General features: G+C 42.0%; 1 protein-coding gene across 1 annotated transcript; it reads right to left on the bottom strand.

Annotated features, from left to right (window-relative positions):
* Nucleotides 1–555: 555 nt before the first annotated feature.
* znf346 (zinc finger protein 346) lies at nucleotides 556–9,390 on the bottom strand. Its single transcript, XM_071902602.2, has 7 exons — nucleotides 9,329–9,390; nucleotides 6,472–6,575; nucleotides 5,358–5,453; nucleotides 4,356–4,503; nucleotides 3,403–3,660; nucleotides 2,975–3,074; nucleotides 556–1,830 (listed from the first exon to the last, which is right to left on the bottom strand). The coding sequence occupies exons 1-7, from the start codon at nucleotides 9,384–9,386 to the stop codon at nucleotides 1,584–1,586; spliced, it is 1,011 nt and encodes a 336-aa protein (XP_071758703.2). The 5' UTR covers nucleotides 9,387–9,390; the 3' UTR covers nucleotides 556–1,583.
* Nucleotides 9,391–14,335: the final 4,945 nt, after the last annotated feature.

The following is a 14,335-nucleotide window of genomic DNA, read 5'->3' as shown; positions in this document are numbered from 1 at the left end:
ATGAATAGCCGACATTGAACCAAACACTGTCGGGAATCCAATTAAATAAAGTCAGCGCAATTAATATATGCAACAGTAACTTTAATCCATTAATAATATGGTCAATTAAGTAGCCTACCTGCTATATCTCCGATATAATAAGTTATCATGGAAAACAACGTGATTCTACTGGTCTGTAAACACGTCGCCCTGCGAACAGCACTTCTTACTGTCTGTTCATTCAAAAATAAACAGTTTTCAGTTTTTTATTGTGATTTCCATTTGTATTTTTGTCCATATCGGGATCCTGTAGGAATGGTGACTCCCTGTTTCCAGAGAGCTGATTGGTCAGAAGGCCTTTCATACGTTTTGATCCGATACCCTGAACTTAACCTGCTCCGGAGCAGGTTAGCCGTGCAGCATAAGTTACCATGGTGATCTACCCCGGTTAAAAGTGAACCACCTTCGTGAGACCGAAAAGCCAGGGTTAAACCCAAAGTTAGTTCGCTAACCCACTAATCTCGCTTCGTGATACGGGCCTCTGATCTCTCAAACTTCCACCATAGTTCAGAGAGATGTAGACAGTAGAGATGCACAGATACAACTTCATCTCAGCCGACACGATTCTGAGTACCGGTGCCGATCTGAAGCGTTACATTTACTGAACAATAAAACCCCTTGATTTATGGCAAAAATGCAAAATGCAAAGTTGCTTTGCTTCTACTTTTGACATGTTAGATGTGGCTCCTGGTATCGGATGTTAGTCTTCAATGGGGCTTCAATACAATACCCTTACTTACTTAATGTCGTCAGTGTCAGTATCAGTGCATCCCTGCTACAGAGAGACGTCTGACCTGTGATATTAATCCAAACTATTCAACGGGTATTTTCAGGAACGCAAACTGACTTGTGAAAGGCAAGTTTGATCCGTGCTGAAATTTACCATAAAACAAAACTAGCTATACTAGCAATGTTTTATAAAAACAGAAGCAGGTTCCTATGTCAACTCTTATGGTAACCAGGGAGTTAGTTAGCGATGTTTTTTGCTTTCTCCCATTTTTTTACTCTTATGTATGTACACTGATGTGAAGAAAACTTTTCAGTCAGTAGGTATGCGTTGGCAACAGCTGTATAAAAGCCGTAATACCCTTGAGGACATTCTTTAGAAGCAGTGATACAGACAGTAGCCGCATCACCGCTCCATCCACAATCCACAAGGGTATTATTGCTCACAATCATTTCAGCCATCCCTAAATCCCAGCTCCAACATTTCAGGATAACAAAAGGTTACAGATATTTAAACTGTTTTACCCCGGGGGCCCCAAACTGATAAAATATCGTACCATGTCGGGACTCGGGCTCAACGAACCATGCTAGTTCTCTTGCACTGCGGGAAACCTTCCAGAAAACAGGCCTGCACCTCATTTTGGGTCCCAATCTATAGTTTAGATGACGCTGGTCCAGGGGAAAACCTACTCTGAGCAGATGGACTGATAGGAACTGAAGGTCTATGGAGGTTGATGGTTGGTTGAATTTGTTAAAGGGGCTAGTTGTGTCATTCCAAGTCCTGACTGAAACCACTGTAGTCCCCTCCCGGTCCAGCCTCAGGTATACTGGTACTCCTCTGAGTACTCGGTGTCCCCAGCAGCGTACTGGTTGTCTCCGGCTTCATACTGGTTGTCTCCGGCTTCATACTGGTTTTCCCCGGCTTCGTACTGGTTTTCCCCGGCATCGTACTGGTTTTCCCCGGCATCGTACTGGTTGTCTTCCGCAGCGTACTGGTTCTCCCCACCAAACGTGTTTTCTGCTGCATGCTGGTTCTCTGCGGTGCTCATGCCGGATTTCTTTACTCTACAAAGACAAAGTTTTTTTTCCAGATTATTTTAAGCCGTTTCTGCTTTAGTAGATAGTATAGAGTGGGAAGACACAAACATGGGAGAGGAAGTAGGGCGCGAATGGCGTGCGGACTCAAACGCATACAATGTGTTCATACAAAGCATGTTTGGAGCAGTTTATTCAAACTCTGGAGCGTTTATTCCTTAAATTTGGTTCGTTTGGGCAGATGAGAATGACACCGTTCAAACTCTGGTGGCACAGAGACGCCTGAAAATGCGAGTGTCTGTCCTCTTCCAAGAGAATTGTGGTGCCGTTTGTTAGGAGTGAGAACATAATCCGAATTAACTACAGGAAACAACCCCAAAATGCACGGGTTTATGGGTGTAAGGAGGATGCTGAGATGTTTCCTCATGCTTGGAAAGCCTAGCATAACAAAATGAAGTCTGGAATGATGCTCATATTTAGCATTTCTTCATGCATTCTTAACTGGTATGAACACTAGAGAAGGTAAATTATGGGAAAGAGCGCAGACAAGTCCATCATGTACATCACGTCCATCATTACAGGGACTGGAATTTTATTTATGTCCATTTGCACTGGAAGAACAACGCATTCTTCCTGTTTTTTTAACATAAAGCAATCTCCCTTTGTGCTGTAAAGCAATTCAGCAGGTTTTCCTCCAAATCTGACCTGGTGACTATAGACGGTGAAGGCAACGAAACGCAGAGGGCAACGAGTCGCCGAAGGCAACGAACCGCCGAAGGCAACGAACCGCCGAAGGCAACGAGACGGCGAAGGCAACGAGACGGCGAAGGCAACAAGACGGCGAAGGCAACGAGACGGCGGTGGCAACGAGACGGCGGTGGCAACGAGACGGCGGTGGCAACGAGCCGCCGAAGGCAACGAGCCGCCGAAGGCAACGAGCCGCCGAAGGCAACGAGCCGCCGGTGGCAACGAGCCGCCGGTGGCAACGAGACGCCGGTGGCAACGAGACGCTGAAGACAACGAGACGCGCTCCCTCTGGTGTAGCTTCTCTGTTAGAGTCATGCTCTACTCAACGAGCTACACAGGAAAACATTCCTTGTCAATGTGTTGTGACACAGTGGAAAAAAACAAAGAAATAAAATAAAGACTGATGAAGTGTGATATTGGTACATACTGGTTCTTATGTTTGGCACCGCTGATGTGGGCCTGGTACTGCTCCACCGAGTTGAGTTCAATGTTACAGAGGGTGCATGGGTAGCCCTTTACTGTGGAAGCTGTAGACACACAGAAAAGGGGAGGAGTTAGTGTTACCAATCTAACGGTCTCTCATTCTGAATACTTCCACAGAGCTATTAAAGAGAATTTGGCCCAGCTGCAATATGGCCACCCTGCTTCAGCCCCTATTGCAGAATATAAATAACAATGACAATTTATGCATCTAAAAATACCTGAATTCCTGGAAAAACATCAGAACTCTCTCTCTCTCTCTCTCTCTCTCTCTCCCCCTCTCCCTCTCCCTCTCTCTCTCCCTCTCTCCCTCTCCCTCTCTCTCCCTCTCTCTGACCAATGCCAGCATGGACTAGACTGGTGTTGCGGTCTGACCTGGTGCTGTGGAAGGTCCGTAAGTCTCCATCAGTTTGAGCTTAGTCATCTGTTTTTTATGCTTCTTGCCCACATAGTGCTGCTGGGCCATGAGCGGGTTGTTGAAGGAGGCCTGGCAGATGGAGCAGAAGCGGTCCGGGTCGTCGCTGCCGCTCGACACGGCGCCGCCGCTCGACACGGCGCCGCTCGACACGGCGACGCTCGTCTCGTCTGCGGGTTTCTTCTTCAGCTGGGCTGTCGGTGCTGCTGTCTGGGAGGCTGTCGATGAACAGGAGATACAAGCAGAGCCTCAAAATGAACACTTTTGTGCAGCTATAACATCAGATCAAGAAGGGATGGCTATCGATTAGTGACCGGGAAGTTCCAGATTCGATCTCCCACAACCCGGAGTGTCCACCCATAGTATCACCAATACTACGACAACTACTACTTTTAATTCGTGGAACCCTATCTTCACCCCCCGCCTCTTGCTTGCTCTTACTCACCCTAATGAATATTACGTTACGTGATCTGTCAAAATGTCTGTCATCGTCTTGTAGAAAAACATCCACTCACCTCAAGGCATTTCTGAAACTATAGTGGTAGAATGTGTTACTCATTCCTGACGAAGACCTCTGTGATATCTAAACATTGCCTTGCCATTAAAATTATTGGGAGCTATCAATGCAGTGTGCGGATTCTACCTCTTTCTCTCTGTTAAAATCTTTTTTGATCCAGTACCTGTAGTTACTTTTTTGGATGTGCGCACTTTTTTCTACTTTCTTTCTGAAACTATACACGGGGTTTTCAACAGGTGTGATGGGAGCTTGAGATGTGAAATTTACTCAACACATAAAAAGGCCATGTCAGTTTTCAATTCAAGTACAGAAACAGAAACAAAAAAGATAACCAAAACAATCGGAACCACAAGTTTCTCCACATGACAACAAAGATATTATCGAGAAAGCCCTTACCTGGGGTTTGGGGGCCGACGGTTTTCAGCCTCAGGTTCTTGGCGTGAACTTTGCCCTGGTAATGAGACTCGGCCACCACAGCAGAGGAGAAGGTCATGTTACACACATGGCACACCTTGGACCAGTCTGTGTCTCCATTGTTGCAGTCCTGTTGAGAGACACACACACACATATATAATGCGTATACATTTAAGGCTGCAATATGCAACTTTTCCACATAAAAATAACAATAAATTCACAGGATATATTATACATTATAAGTCTGCGTCTGTCTGTGACCCTGTGTTTACATGCCTAAATCCACGTTTGCCTGGATTTGGGCTTTTCAAAGATGTTCAGGACGTTCTGGGTTGTGGCTATCAGGGTGAGGCTAGCGGCCACAGAGCAGGGAAGTAACAGCAACGACAACAATTGCGAAAAGCAGTAAGAAAAGACAGAATAGTGAAGCTAAACCTGTGTAAGACGAGACCTGCTCAAAAACACTGAGAACATCAGCATGTTTGTCCACTGCGGCGCCTTCTGAAGGAGATGAATGGGCTCAGAAGTGACTCAGAGCTGCTTGAAGGCTGCCAGACAGGTGGGATGGTGGCCAGGTTTCTACATTTTCGAAGTAGCAAGCTAGTAGTGCCAGATTATCCCACGGAGTTCATGAGACAGGTAATCAAGATGAGTGACAGGTTTTGGGGTGTGAACTTGCCCAAATAAGGGAAAAGACGGAAGGACTTGCAATACACTTTGCTGCTTCTAGGCAAAAAGCTGCATATTGTAGCTTTAACACCAGCTCCAACATGGTGGCTAGTGGTTAGTGACTGGAAGGTTCTTTAAACGTGACACAATATGAAACATAAACTGTCACCCCAATCTAAGGTCTTTGGCGGTCTTTGGCTCCATTTATCGTTCCCTCTATCTTTACAATTCAGTTCCTGCTGCTGGGTTGAGCTCGAATTTCAATGCACAAGTCAGGCTCCTGTAGAGATTTGTTAGGGAAGATGTGTTACTCACACTGTCAGACGACGGTGACTTGAACTTTTTGACTGCGGGCTCCATCTCATTTTGGATGCAAAGATAGCGCCGCACTTTGTTGGCATGCTTCTTGCTCTGAAAAGACAAAACCTAAATGTTACATTTAACAGCTGTTAAATGTCGACTCTCCCCAAAGGCATGTGGCCTGCCACATACTGGCATGTGTTTCAGTGTAGTTGGCACAAAAAAAAAGTCAGGCACTTAACATCCCAATCCAGAATTTTACACCTTTTTGTGTACCAAGGTCAGTAGAGTTTCCTGCCCTGTTGCAGAATCTAGTTGGTTGGTAAAATAGAAAAAGCTGCTGATACGTTTTGGAGGCTGGTGAATTGCTTTTTGACCATTTATGCCAGTGAACAGAAACATTAGAGTCCTGTCATGAACTACAAGATAAAATAATAATAAATGTAATAATAATAACAACAATAATAATAATAGTAATAATAGATTTATATAGAACCTTTAAGAACAGAGTTTACAAACTGCTTTTGTCAAAATAAAAGCAAAATATTCAAAATGAATAAAAAAGCAATGAAACAGGAATTAAATTAAGAGACAAGGGCAGAGGAGGTGGAGAAGAGCAACATTCAAATCAATACTTGGACAGAACCGTAAGAGAAAACCCAAATAAATATTACGATAAAAATGAGATAAAAAGATGACATCACATAAAAGCAAGCCTATAAAAATGGGTTATAAGAAGTGATACAAAAGAAGTCACTGATTCTGCTAGCCTCAGCTTCCTCAGATGTGTCCTCATTAGTGCTGCATAATTTTTTGTGTATAATCACAAATCACAAATTTAGTTTCTACAATCAATAATCGTAGAATACTGGTAAACTGGCAATACTGAAACATTGAGAGTGTCCACTGTATTCAAAAACTGTCGACATGTTGATATAAAGTGCAGTAAAATCATTTTGTTCCTCACATTATAAGGAGTAACGAATCATAATTATTAACCGTGATCACAATATGTAGCAAAATGAATCATGCAGCCGTCCCCTGTATCCCTGGGCTTGGTCACTTTGTCAAAAAAAAAAAAAGCCCAATTAAATAAGGTAGTGTAACACCATATTGTGGACTCACTGACCTGGTAATGTGTCAACTTCTGAGACTCGGAAATGAGGACGGCACTGCAGACTTTACACTGGGAGTCGGAAAACAGGTCGCCATGCTCCTTTATCATCTTATTTACTGCAGGGGGAAAGAGAGAAACAAGAGACTTTAAATCAGGTCACGTCTTCTGGGGAAATGGAATAATACGGGAAAGTAAAACACTATCAGTTGTAATAGTTTAAAGTTACATGCACTTCACAAATGACTCAGGTACTGAATAATAATAATAATTCCTTGTATTTTTAAAGCTTTTTCTCATTCACTCAAAAACCTTACAATTCCTGTAGGGGAAGATAAAAAAAACTCATAGTCCTGTGCATGGTGGGTTATTTTTAATTATGAGACCGCAGTTGTATTCCTTCTATTAGTTCAAACACTGTTGTTATTATTTATACCATATGTGGACTAACTGTACTCTATGCTAACACTAACTGGACTCAATGTAAATGTACGCAAGTGTGAACAGGGACAGAGAAATCTAGCAGTTTGTGACAGAGACTCACTAAGTTGATTTTGAGGACAAAATTTAAGTTTTGCATGACTTTTCTTTACACATATCTGATTTTTATACCCCCAAGGAGAAAGACATCATATAAGAACTCATTTTTAACCGTCTGCTTTTGTAGAAGATGCAAATAAATGCAAATGATCAACAGCAACATCTTACAGCTGTTAGTTTCATGTGTGAACAGTGCATGAGACTAAACCTGGTAATGTTCAACCTAAATGCCACTGAAATCTTCAGAGACATGATAATGCATTCGCTGCTGAAATTAATCAACAATTTTCTCACTTTCACGCGCCAAGCCAACGCTCATTTCCATGATAACAATATTTAACATCCTGTTTCTGCCATATTAAGGAGAACATGCCAAGAATTCTTGCTTGATTGTGTCGCTTTGGGAATAAATATATATATTTTTTTAAACTTGAACCTTTTCAAGCCAGGGAGAAGCAACAGCAACTTAAGAAGATGGTTTCTGTTTTGTAGATGTGGTAGGAGAGTAGGAGTATCACAGACAAAAAGCTGCTTTCAAAACAGCACACCAGGGATCCGATTTCACTCGTGGAACACTTTATTTATTTATTACTCAAGCAGCTTTTATGTTCAAGTATGTTTACGATGGGCTCAAACCTGTAGGACTAAAATAATTCCTGTTCTGTTGGTTTATCTGGACTGACAGGCTCTGGTGATGAGATGGTTGCAAAACTACTTGACAGGCAAGATGACACTATAATTAAAAGGTCAAAAGGTGAAACATTTAAAAAGCTACTTGTTCCACACAGTTTGTTTTAGAGTCTTGAATCTTGGCAAATTTACGGTTATCTTTACTCTGCAAACTTGGAGACTGTCGAAATCCCAAATAATGGTTCAAGTTGATGAACAGTTGATTCCCTGGCTTTTTTTTTTTTTTAACACAGTATTCATGAATTACACTGAAAACCCCACTATAAACTGATCCAATCTGATAAATGGATGTGGCCTTTTAGAGAACTGGACAGAACTCTGTGTCTGTGTCATCAATCCTCGCTCCAATAATCTATAAACTTGATTTACCATGGCCTGTCGACCCAAAACGATGTGACAACAGGCAAGGATTTACTGGATTCTGGTAAAGCAAATATCTGTTGACATACTGGACTCAGACACTATTAGGCCAAGTATTTGGTCAGAAGATGGAACTTTGTTGGGTTTAGTGTATGTGAGCATGGCCTATCAAGATGTCTTATAACTCAGTGGGTTTGTGTGATCACTATTAAATTTGGCACACATTATTATATTTAAGTAAGGGTCAGATTTTGTGCATATCCAACATAGGGGCACCACATACATAGCAGCACTTTTGAACACTGTAATGCAATTATGATGCAAAGCTGGATGTATATTGATAATAACGGTCAGAATTTCACTGGATGGATGAAACTTGATGTGGCAAAGCCTAATTTTTCAACACTGCTGCCTTAACAGTATGAACACCAGAATCACTACTCATAGCTAAACTGAATGAAATGGCCATCATTTCCATTCTAGTTTGGTTGTAGTAACACTAAAGAAACTAAACAGACATCTAGCTTCATCTTTTAAAAATGACAAATAATATATTTTTACAACAAAATGTACCTATTTACGTCTTTTGTTGCTGTGTAAAGCAATGTCAGTCGAGCCTGTTGTGTTACTGATAAGGCAAATTGACTTGACTTGACTGATGGCTGTTAAGACTTTGCCTTTCTTAAGTTATTTAGGAAGAGTAGCCACAACATCGCTGCCATCATCTTATTGGTAAACAGTGCAGAATGGAAGTCAAATGGACCACAGCATGGCATGAACATGCATTTGTCCTAACGTTATATTCATTCAGCAGCAATGGACAACTACAACAAGAAAGTTGGAAGCTCTTCTACGAGCTTGAATGAATGTAAAATAAACACATCAGATTTTAGACGATTTGCCTCCAAAATAAACTGTTAGAAAACGATTACAATGCGTTTCATTATACAAACTAGACCGGTTTTAAGAAGTACAACCTGCATAAAACTTAAAAACATGGATGGTGGCTGAATTAAAACCAGACAAATGCCACCTCCATCTCCACCGGTCCAAAATGTAGCAGCAACACTGGATGCAAACAAGCTCTCAATCGACCTTGGAGCTCGAGCGGCTGCAGCTAGCATAGCAACCCGCTCTACATCGCTGGCTAACGTTAGCTTGCAGAAAGCTAATGACAACACTGACACTTGAGGCTCGACTCGCCTCGGCTGTGGGGGAGAACTAGTATTTGCTGCAAGTTTGTTATAAAGAAACGACATATTGCTCAGAATATTATTCATACCCTCCGCCAGCCCCGAAGGTAAGTACGGAAAATCCTCCGTTGGCATCACGACGGCCATATTTCTCTTCACAACCAGCGGCGTTCAAGCGCACATGCGCAAACTGGTCGTTTTTGCAGCTTCACTTGTGCAGACCTTGGAAGTATATTATGTACAGACAGTCAGAGAGGGGAAAAAAACAAAGAACTCTCACTCTGCAGATAAATAAGGGAAAACTTGTGTGACTTGTGTGTGTACGCACAATAAAGAAATAGAAAATCAATATATGATTGATATGATCTTTTATTTATTGCGTTTCCCAATTGAAACAAATGAATGATTAATGATGGACTTTAGCTTTCCTTTTTCTCTGGATTATTTTTCATTTCATGGGGCTGTCTCACAAGGAGAAAGCGTGAGAGATAAATGCTGCATTCCATTGGAGGTCGGAGGTCGGTAGTTCCGAGTTGGAACTACCGACCTCCGATCTAAATCCGTTCCAGTGCGTCTTCTCGGGAAAACATGGACGCAACAGCCGTTGCCCATTAACGTTAACGGTAGCTATCTAACAGCTCTAGTTACGTTAGCAGGCGAGTTCATACAGCAAAGACTTCTATCTAGTAAGGAAGCGCAAGTCAACTGAATTACGTTACAAATGGAAACTACAAAGTTGTTACAGCAGGTTTTCATAACAAAAACTAACTACATATCAAGTAAAATCAAGTTAGTAGGGATTGATGCTGTGACGTCAGCTGTGTTTATGTCGGACAACTCGTGCGGAAATAATTTTGTCCGAGTTTCCGACTGGGAACTTCGACATGAACTACCGTTCCTTTGCACTTTTCCGTGTTGGAAGTCGTTTTTCTCCGAGTTCCGAGTACAGTGGAATGCAGAAAAATCCCACACCAAGTGGCCAAAACCACGGGTGAATTTTGAAGCCAATAAGGAAGTGTCAGCAGGCGGCAATTCCTCTAACGTCCGCTAGAGTCCGGCTCCAAAATGCCCCAAAAAGACTCCAAACCACCCAACTCCATGAACCCAACTTCACTCAAAATAAAGGCAATACATTTTTCGACAAGAGTTCATGGTTTCAGTTGCTAATTTCTCTTCTTCTAATGTGTGTCCATGTGGCTATTTTCAAAATAGTTATATCATTAACAGGTTTTCCTAGTGATTGACAGGTCGCCTGTCCAGTGATCAACAGCTCACCGATTGACTGCATTGGCTCCAAAAAATGTCAACATGGCGGCGATTGTAAACCCAAACCCTTCAAAATGGCCCTTCAGAAACCTATAGGTGACGTCACACTGACTACATCTTTTTTTTTTTTTTTTTTTTACAGTCTATGGCCAGTTTTTTTTTTTTTTTCGCGTTGTTCATCTTCCTCCACATAGACGATCTTTGACTCGGGTCAGCGTGCGAGTATAGAACCTCCTTGGTGCGGAGTGTTTGTATTTTAGTCTTTACTGAAGGTGAACTTTTACGGCTGATTCAGCATGAATGTGATTAAAATCTCATTCTGAAGCACAGATATAATCTGCGTTAATGACTGATGATTACTGATCTGATGCCTGTGTTTTATGATGCGTTCAAGTGCTGCTAAACGCCTATTTCCTGAAGTCGTAAATACACCTTGACGCGAAGTTCAGGTGCTTTTTAGTCCAACATTAGGAAAAGAAAAAAACTGACCCTATAACAAAAGTAGTGTTTTGGTGGATGTTTTATTTTAAAATCAACAGAGCTACTTTGTGCTGCAGCTGCAGACTGACAAGGAGAAAATGAGCATCCAGTATTTAATGTTTCAATAAAAATGATAAATAATAATAATAATAAAAAAACATAAACCAATAATCATTTAGCCTACATGGAATACCAAAAATGACATATAATAAATAATAAGATGCAAAGATTTGACCATCAAGTTTTGACCCGGCTGAAACATCGACATTACCAACAGTCCTTGAAGGCAGCATACAACACGCGCCCTATGTAGTAATCACGTGATCGCGGGAACAGAAACAAACATGGCGCCGCGAAAGTGAGGAAAACTGCAGTGAGTGTTTGCAAACTGAACAATGTTTGGTACTTTCTAAAACAAACAAACAGCTGTTTTACATTTCTTTTAATACGCTTACAGTTATACTTACTTATACTTACCAGAACAGTTATATACAGTTCTATATGTTTTCTATAATCAAACAAGTTAAACTTGGATATTGGTTCATCGGTTGATCTTGTTTCCGTACCAACCGATATAACTTGCAACAGTTGAGAAAGTATTTGATGTGAATATTTAATATCGGCTGGCTCATTAGTCTTTCAGTTAATCATCGTGTTCCGCTTCTGACTTCATCTTTTCACTTCAATATAGACGCTTTCTCCCGTGAGTGACAGATCGATATCTGATAATCACATAAATGAGAGGAAGAGTGTCAGCTGCAGCTCGTCACATCGGTCACTTCTCAGCAGGTAAAGTCAGTCAGAGACGGTCGGGGTTTCTGCTGTGGTGTGCAAACAGTTTCTACACTTTTCAGCTGCTATCCTGCTCACAGAACAAACACATGGATTACAGCACCGGTCTTCCTCCCCGGTAGTCCTGCTCGGTTTCAATCTAACCAGCTAATCCGGAAGTGATTTTTTACACCTGGGATGACATGTGAATTAAAGCCAGATAGTTACCTCCGCCAAGGAGGTTATGTTTTCGGTGCCGTTTGTTTGTTTGTCTGTTAGCAGGATTACAGAAAAACTACTGGCCCGATTTTCATGAAACTTCGTGGAAGGGTGTAGCATGGGCCAAGGAAGAACCCATTAAATTTTGGAGCGGATCCGGATCCGACTCACGAACCTTGGCGGAGGTCTGCGCTCTCCGAGTGCCCTTCTAGTTTAAAAAGTGAACTAGCTGGTAGGACAGAAAACCAGCAGGGCTCCGGGCCCTGAGGGGGGCAGTTGCCAGTTGGCCAGCTACATAAAGATAGCCATAGTCTTATACTTAAATGTGTCCTTAAGTCAAACTTGCTGTAGACACTTATGTTCCTTCTACTTCTTGGTTGTTGTAGATCTCTACTGTCTTGTTTCTGCCTCTGAAGACTCTCTCTCTTGTTCAGGCTCTTTCCAAAAACCAAAGATTTAGCATCTTGTATGAAAACAGCTTCAGTATTTAAACTTCCCACTCTGACAGTTAGGCCGACTTGTTGCCGTAAAACAACAAAGTTCTCAACCCAAGATCAGCCAGGGGGAAGGTGGCTAACTTTCCTACCTCAAAATAAGTCAGTCGTAATATTTAAGTAACAGACAGTCTTAATTAGACTAGTCCCACCTGAGAATCTAAGGACTTAGACTAGTCTTAAACTAGTTTTATCGAACTGGCCCTCTGGTCTTAGATTCTTAGGTTAGACTATTCTAATTAAGACTGTCTGCTGCATAAATGTTAAGACTGACTTATTTTGAGGTAAGAAAGTTAAAATCATAAGAAAGACACACACACCCAAAAGATAGGTGCTGGATCGAAGAAAAAACAAGAGGAATACAACAGAAGATCACACATCCAAACGTCACTTCTTTAGTAAATCCTTCATACGGGAGCATTTTTGTGTCCGGTAGGAAAGTTAGCCTCCCACCCCGCTGGCGAAGCTTGAGTGAAGAACTTTGTTGCTATAGCGATGAGCCTATTCTGTCAGAGTGGGAAGTTTAAATACTGAAGCTGTTTCATAGAAGAGGGCAGATCTGAAGAAGAGAGCGAGTCTCCAGAGACAGAAACAACCTGTTAGAGATGTCCAACAAACAGGAAGTAGTGGAGACACTGCAGTTTCCTAGAGAAACTGTACTTATATTATCTAAGTCTAATTGGCCCTAGGGTTGCCATAGCAACAAAGTTCTTAACTCAAGCTTATCCAGTAGGGAGGGTAACTTTCCTACTTCAAAATAAGTCAGTCTTAATATTTATGCAACAGAGTAGACTAGTCTAACCTGAGAATCTAAGAATCTAGTCTAAGGCTTAGACTAGTATTTAGCTAAATTTATGCTGCTGGGTTGAGAAGCACTGGATTAAAGGCTTTTGAAGGCTTTTGAAATGTCTTTGTGAAGAACTTGGCCTTGCATGTGTTCCCTGTCTCTGTCGGTCCGCAGCAGGTCAGCATGACTCCCAGAAAGCCGATGCTGAAGGATGCCGACGACGTCCCGCCTAGAGACCAACAGATCAGAGAGGAGGCGCAGGAGGACGAAGACGCCGGAGACGACAGAGACGACGAGGTGAAGAAACGTGATGAGAGTTGGCTGTTAGAGCGAAGGAAACAGAAAACTCTGCACACAGGGAAAGGTTTACGGAGAATAGGTTCACATCCGGGAGCTGCAGAAGTACAGACTCCCTCTCCCGCTGCTGCTTACTGAGCAGTAACCTCAGTCGGTGAGGGCAGTGCCTTGCTCCAAGGCACCTCGGTAGATGTCAAGGGATCAGATGGCATTTTCACTTTCCATGCACAGACTTTCCCAGACAGTCTGGGATTTGGACTGGTAGCTGCTGAAGACGTTTCACCGCCCTTCAAACGTCTTCAACTTTTCATTTCAACTCCAGTGGATTTTGTTTTTATTTTTTTTTTGACATTTTACTACCTGTATGACTGAAATGAATCTACAGACATATATTCCCAAATAATGATGGAATATAGACCAAAAACAAGGGTATCGCCGGGTCGGCTGTCTTCAGGCTCTCTTACGCAGAGCAGGGAGTTTAGTTAAAAGCCTTTATTTCACGGGCATACACAGAAAAAAGTGTGTGAACAGCAACCGGTTCGACCACACACAGTCTTCATCACGGTGTTATTAATGAAGCAGATCACACCTGGCATAGTTCCTCATATAGGTACAATAACAGGAAGCAGTTTATAATAACACATAGCAATATGCCATTTTAAACAATCTCATCTGTGCATACAAAGAAATACATTAATAACAAGACTCATAAACAGGAGAAAAACGCTTGTTTTTGGCACATTAGTGACATGAATTGAGAGACATGAATTACCACTGAGATT

The sequence above is a fragment of the Centroberyx gerrardi genome, chromosome 11 (genome assembly GCF_048128805.1).
Source record: "Centroberyx gerrardi isolate f3 chromosome 11, fCenGer3.hap1.cur.20231027, whole genome shotgun sequence".
NCBI classification, from domain to species: domain Eukaryota; kingdom Metazoa; phylum Chordata; class Actinopteri; order Beryciformes; family Berycidae; genus Centroberyx; species Centroberyx gerrardi.
The sequence above is the reverse complement of the archived record's forward strand: the minus strand, read 5'-3'. Positions and strand labels throughout refer to the sequence as shown.

What these genes read in the sequence shown, in the direction of transcription:
- znf346 (XM_071902602.2), bottom strand. Translation starts at nt 9,386, where the DNA reads ATGGCCGTCGTGATGCCAACGGAGGATTTTCCGTACTTACCTTCGGGG. An exon ending in CGTCGGCCCCCAAACCCCAG is followed by an intron (nt 3,661 to 4,355) that starts GTAAGGGCTTTC and finishes GTTCATCGACAG; the next exon opens with CCTCCCAGACAGCAGCACCG. An exon ending in GGTGCCAAACATAAGAACCA is followed by an intron (nt 1,831 to 2,974) that starts GTATGTACCAAT and finishes TTGTCTTTGTAG; the next exon opens with AGTAAAGAAATCCGGCATGA.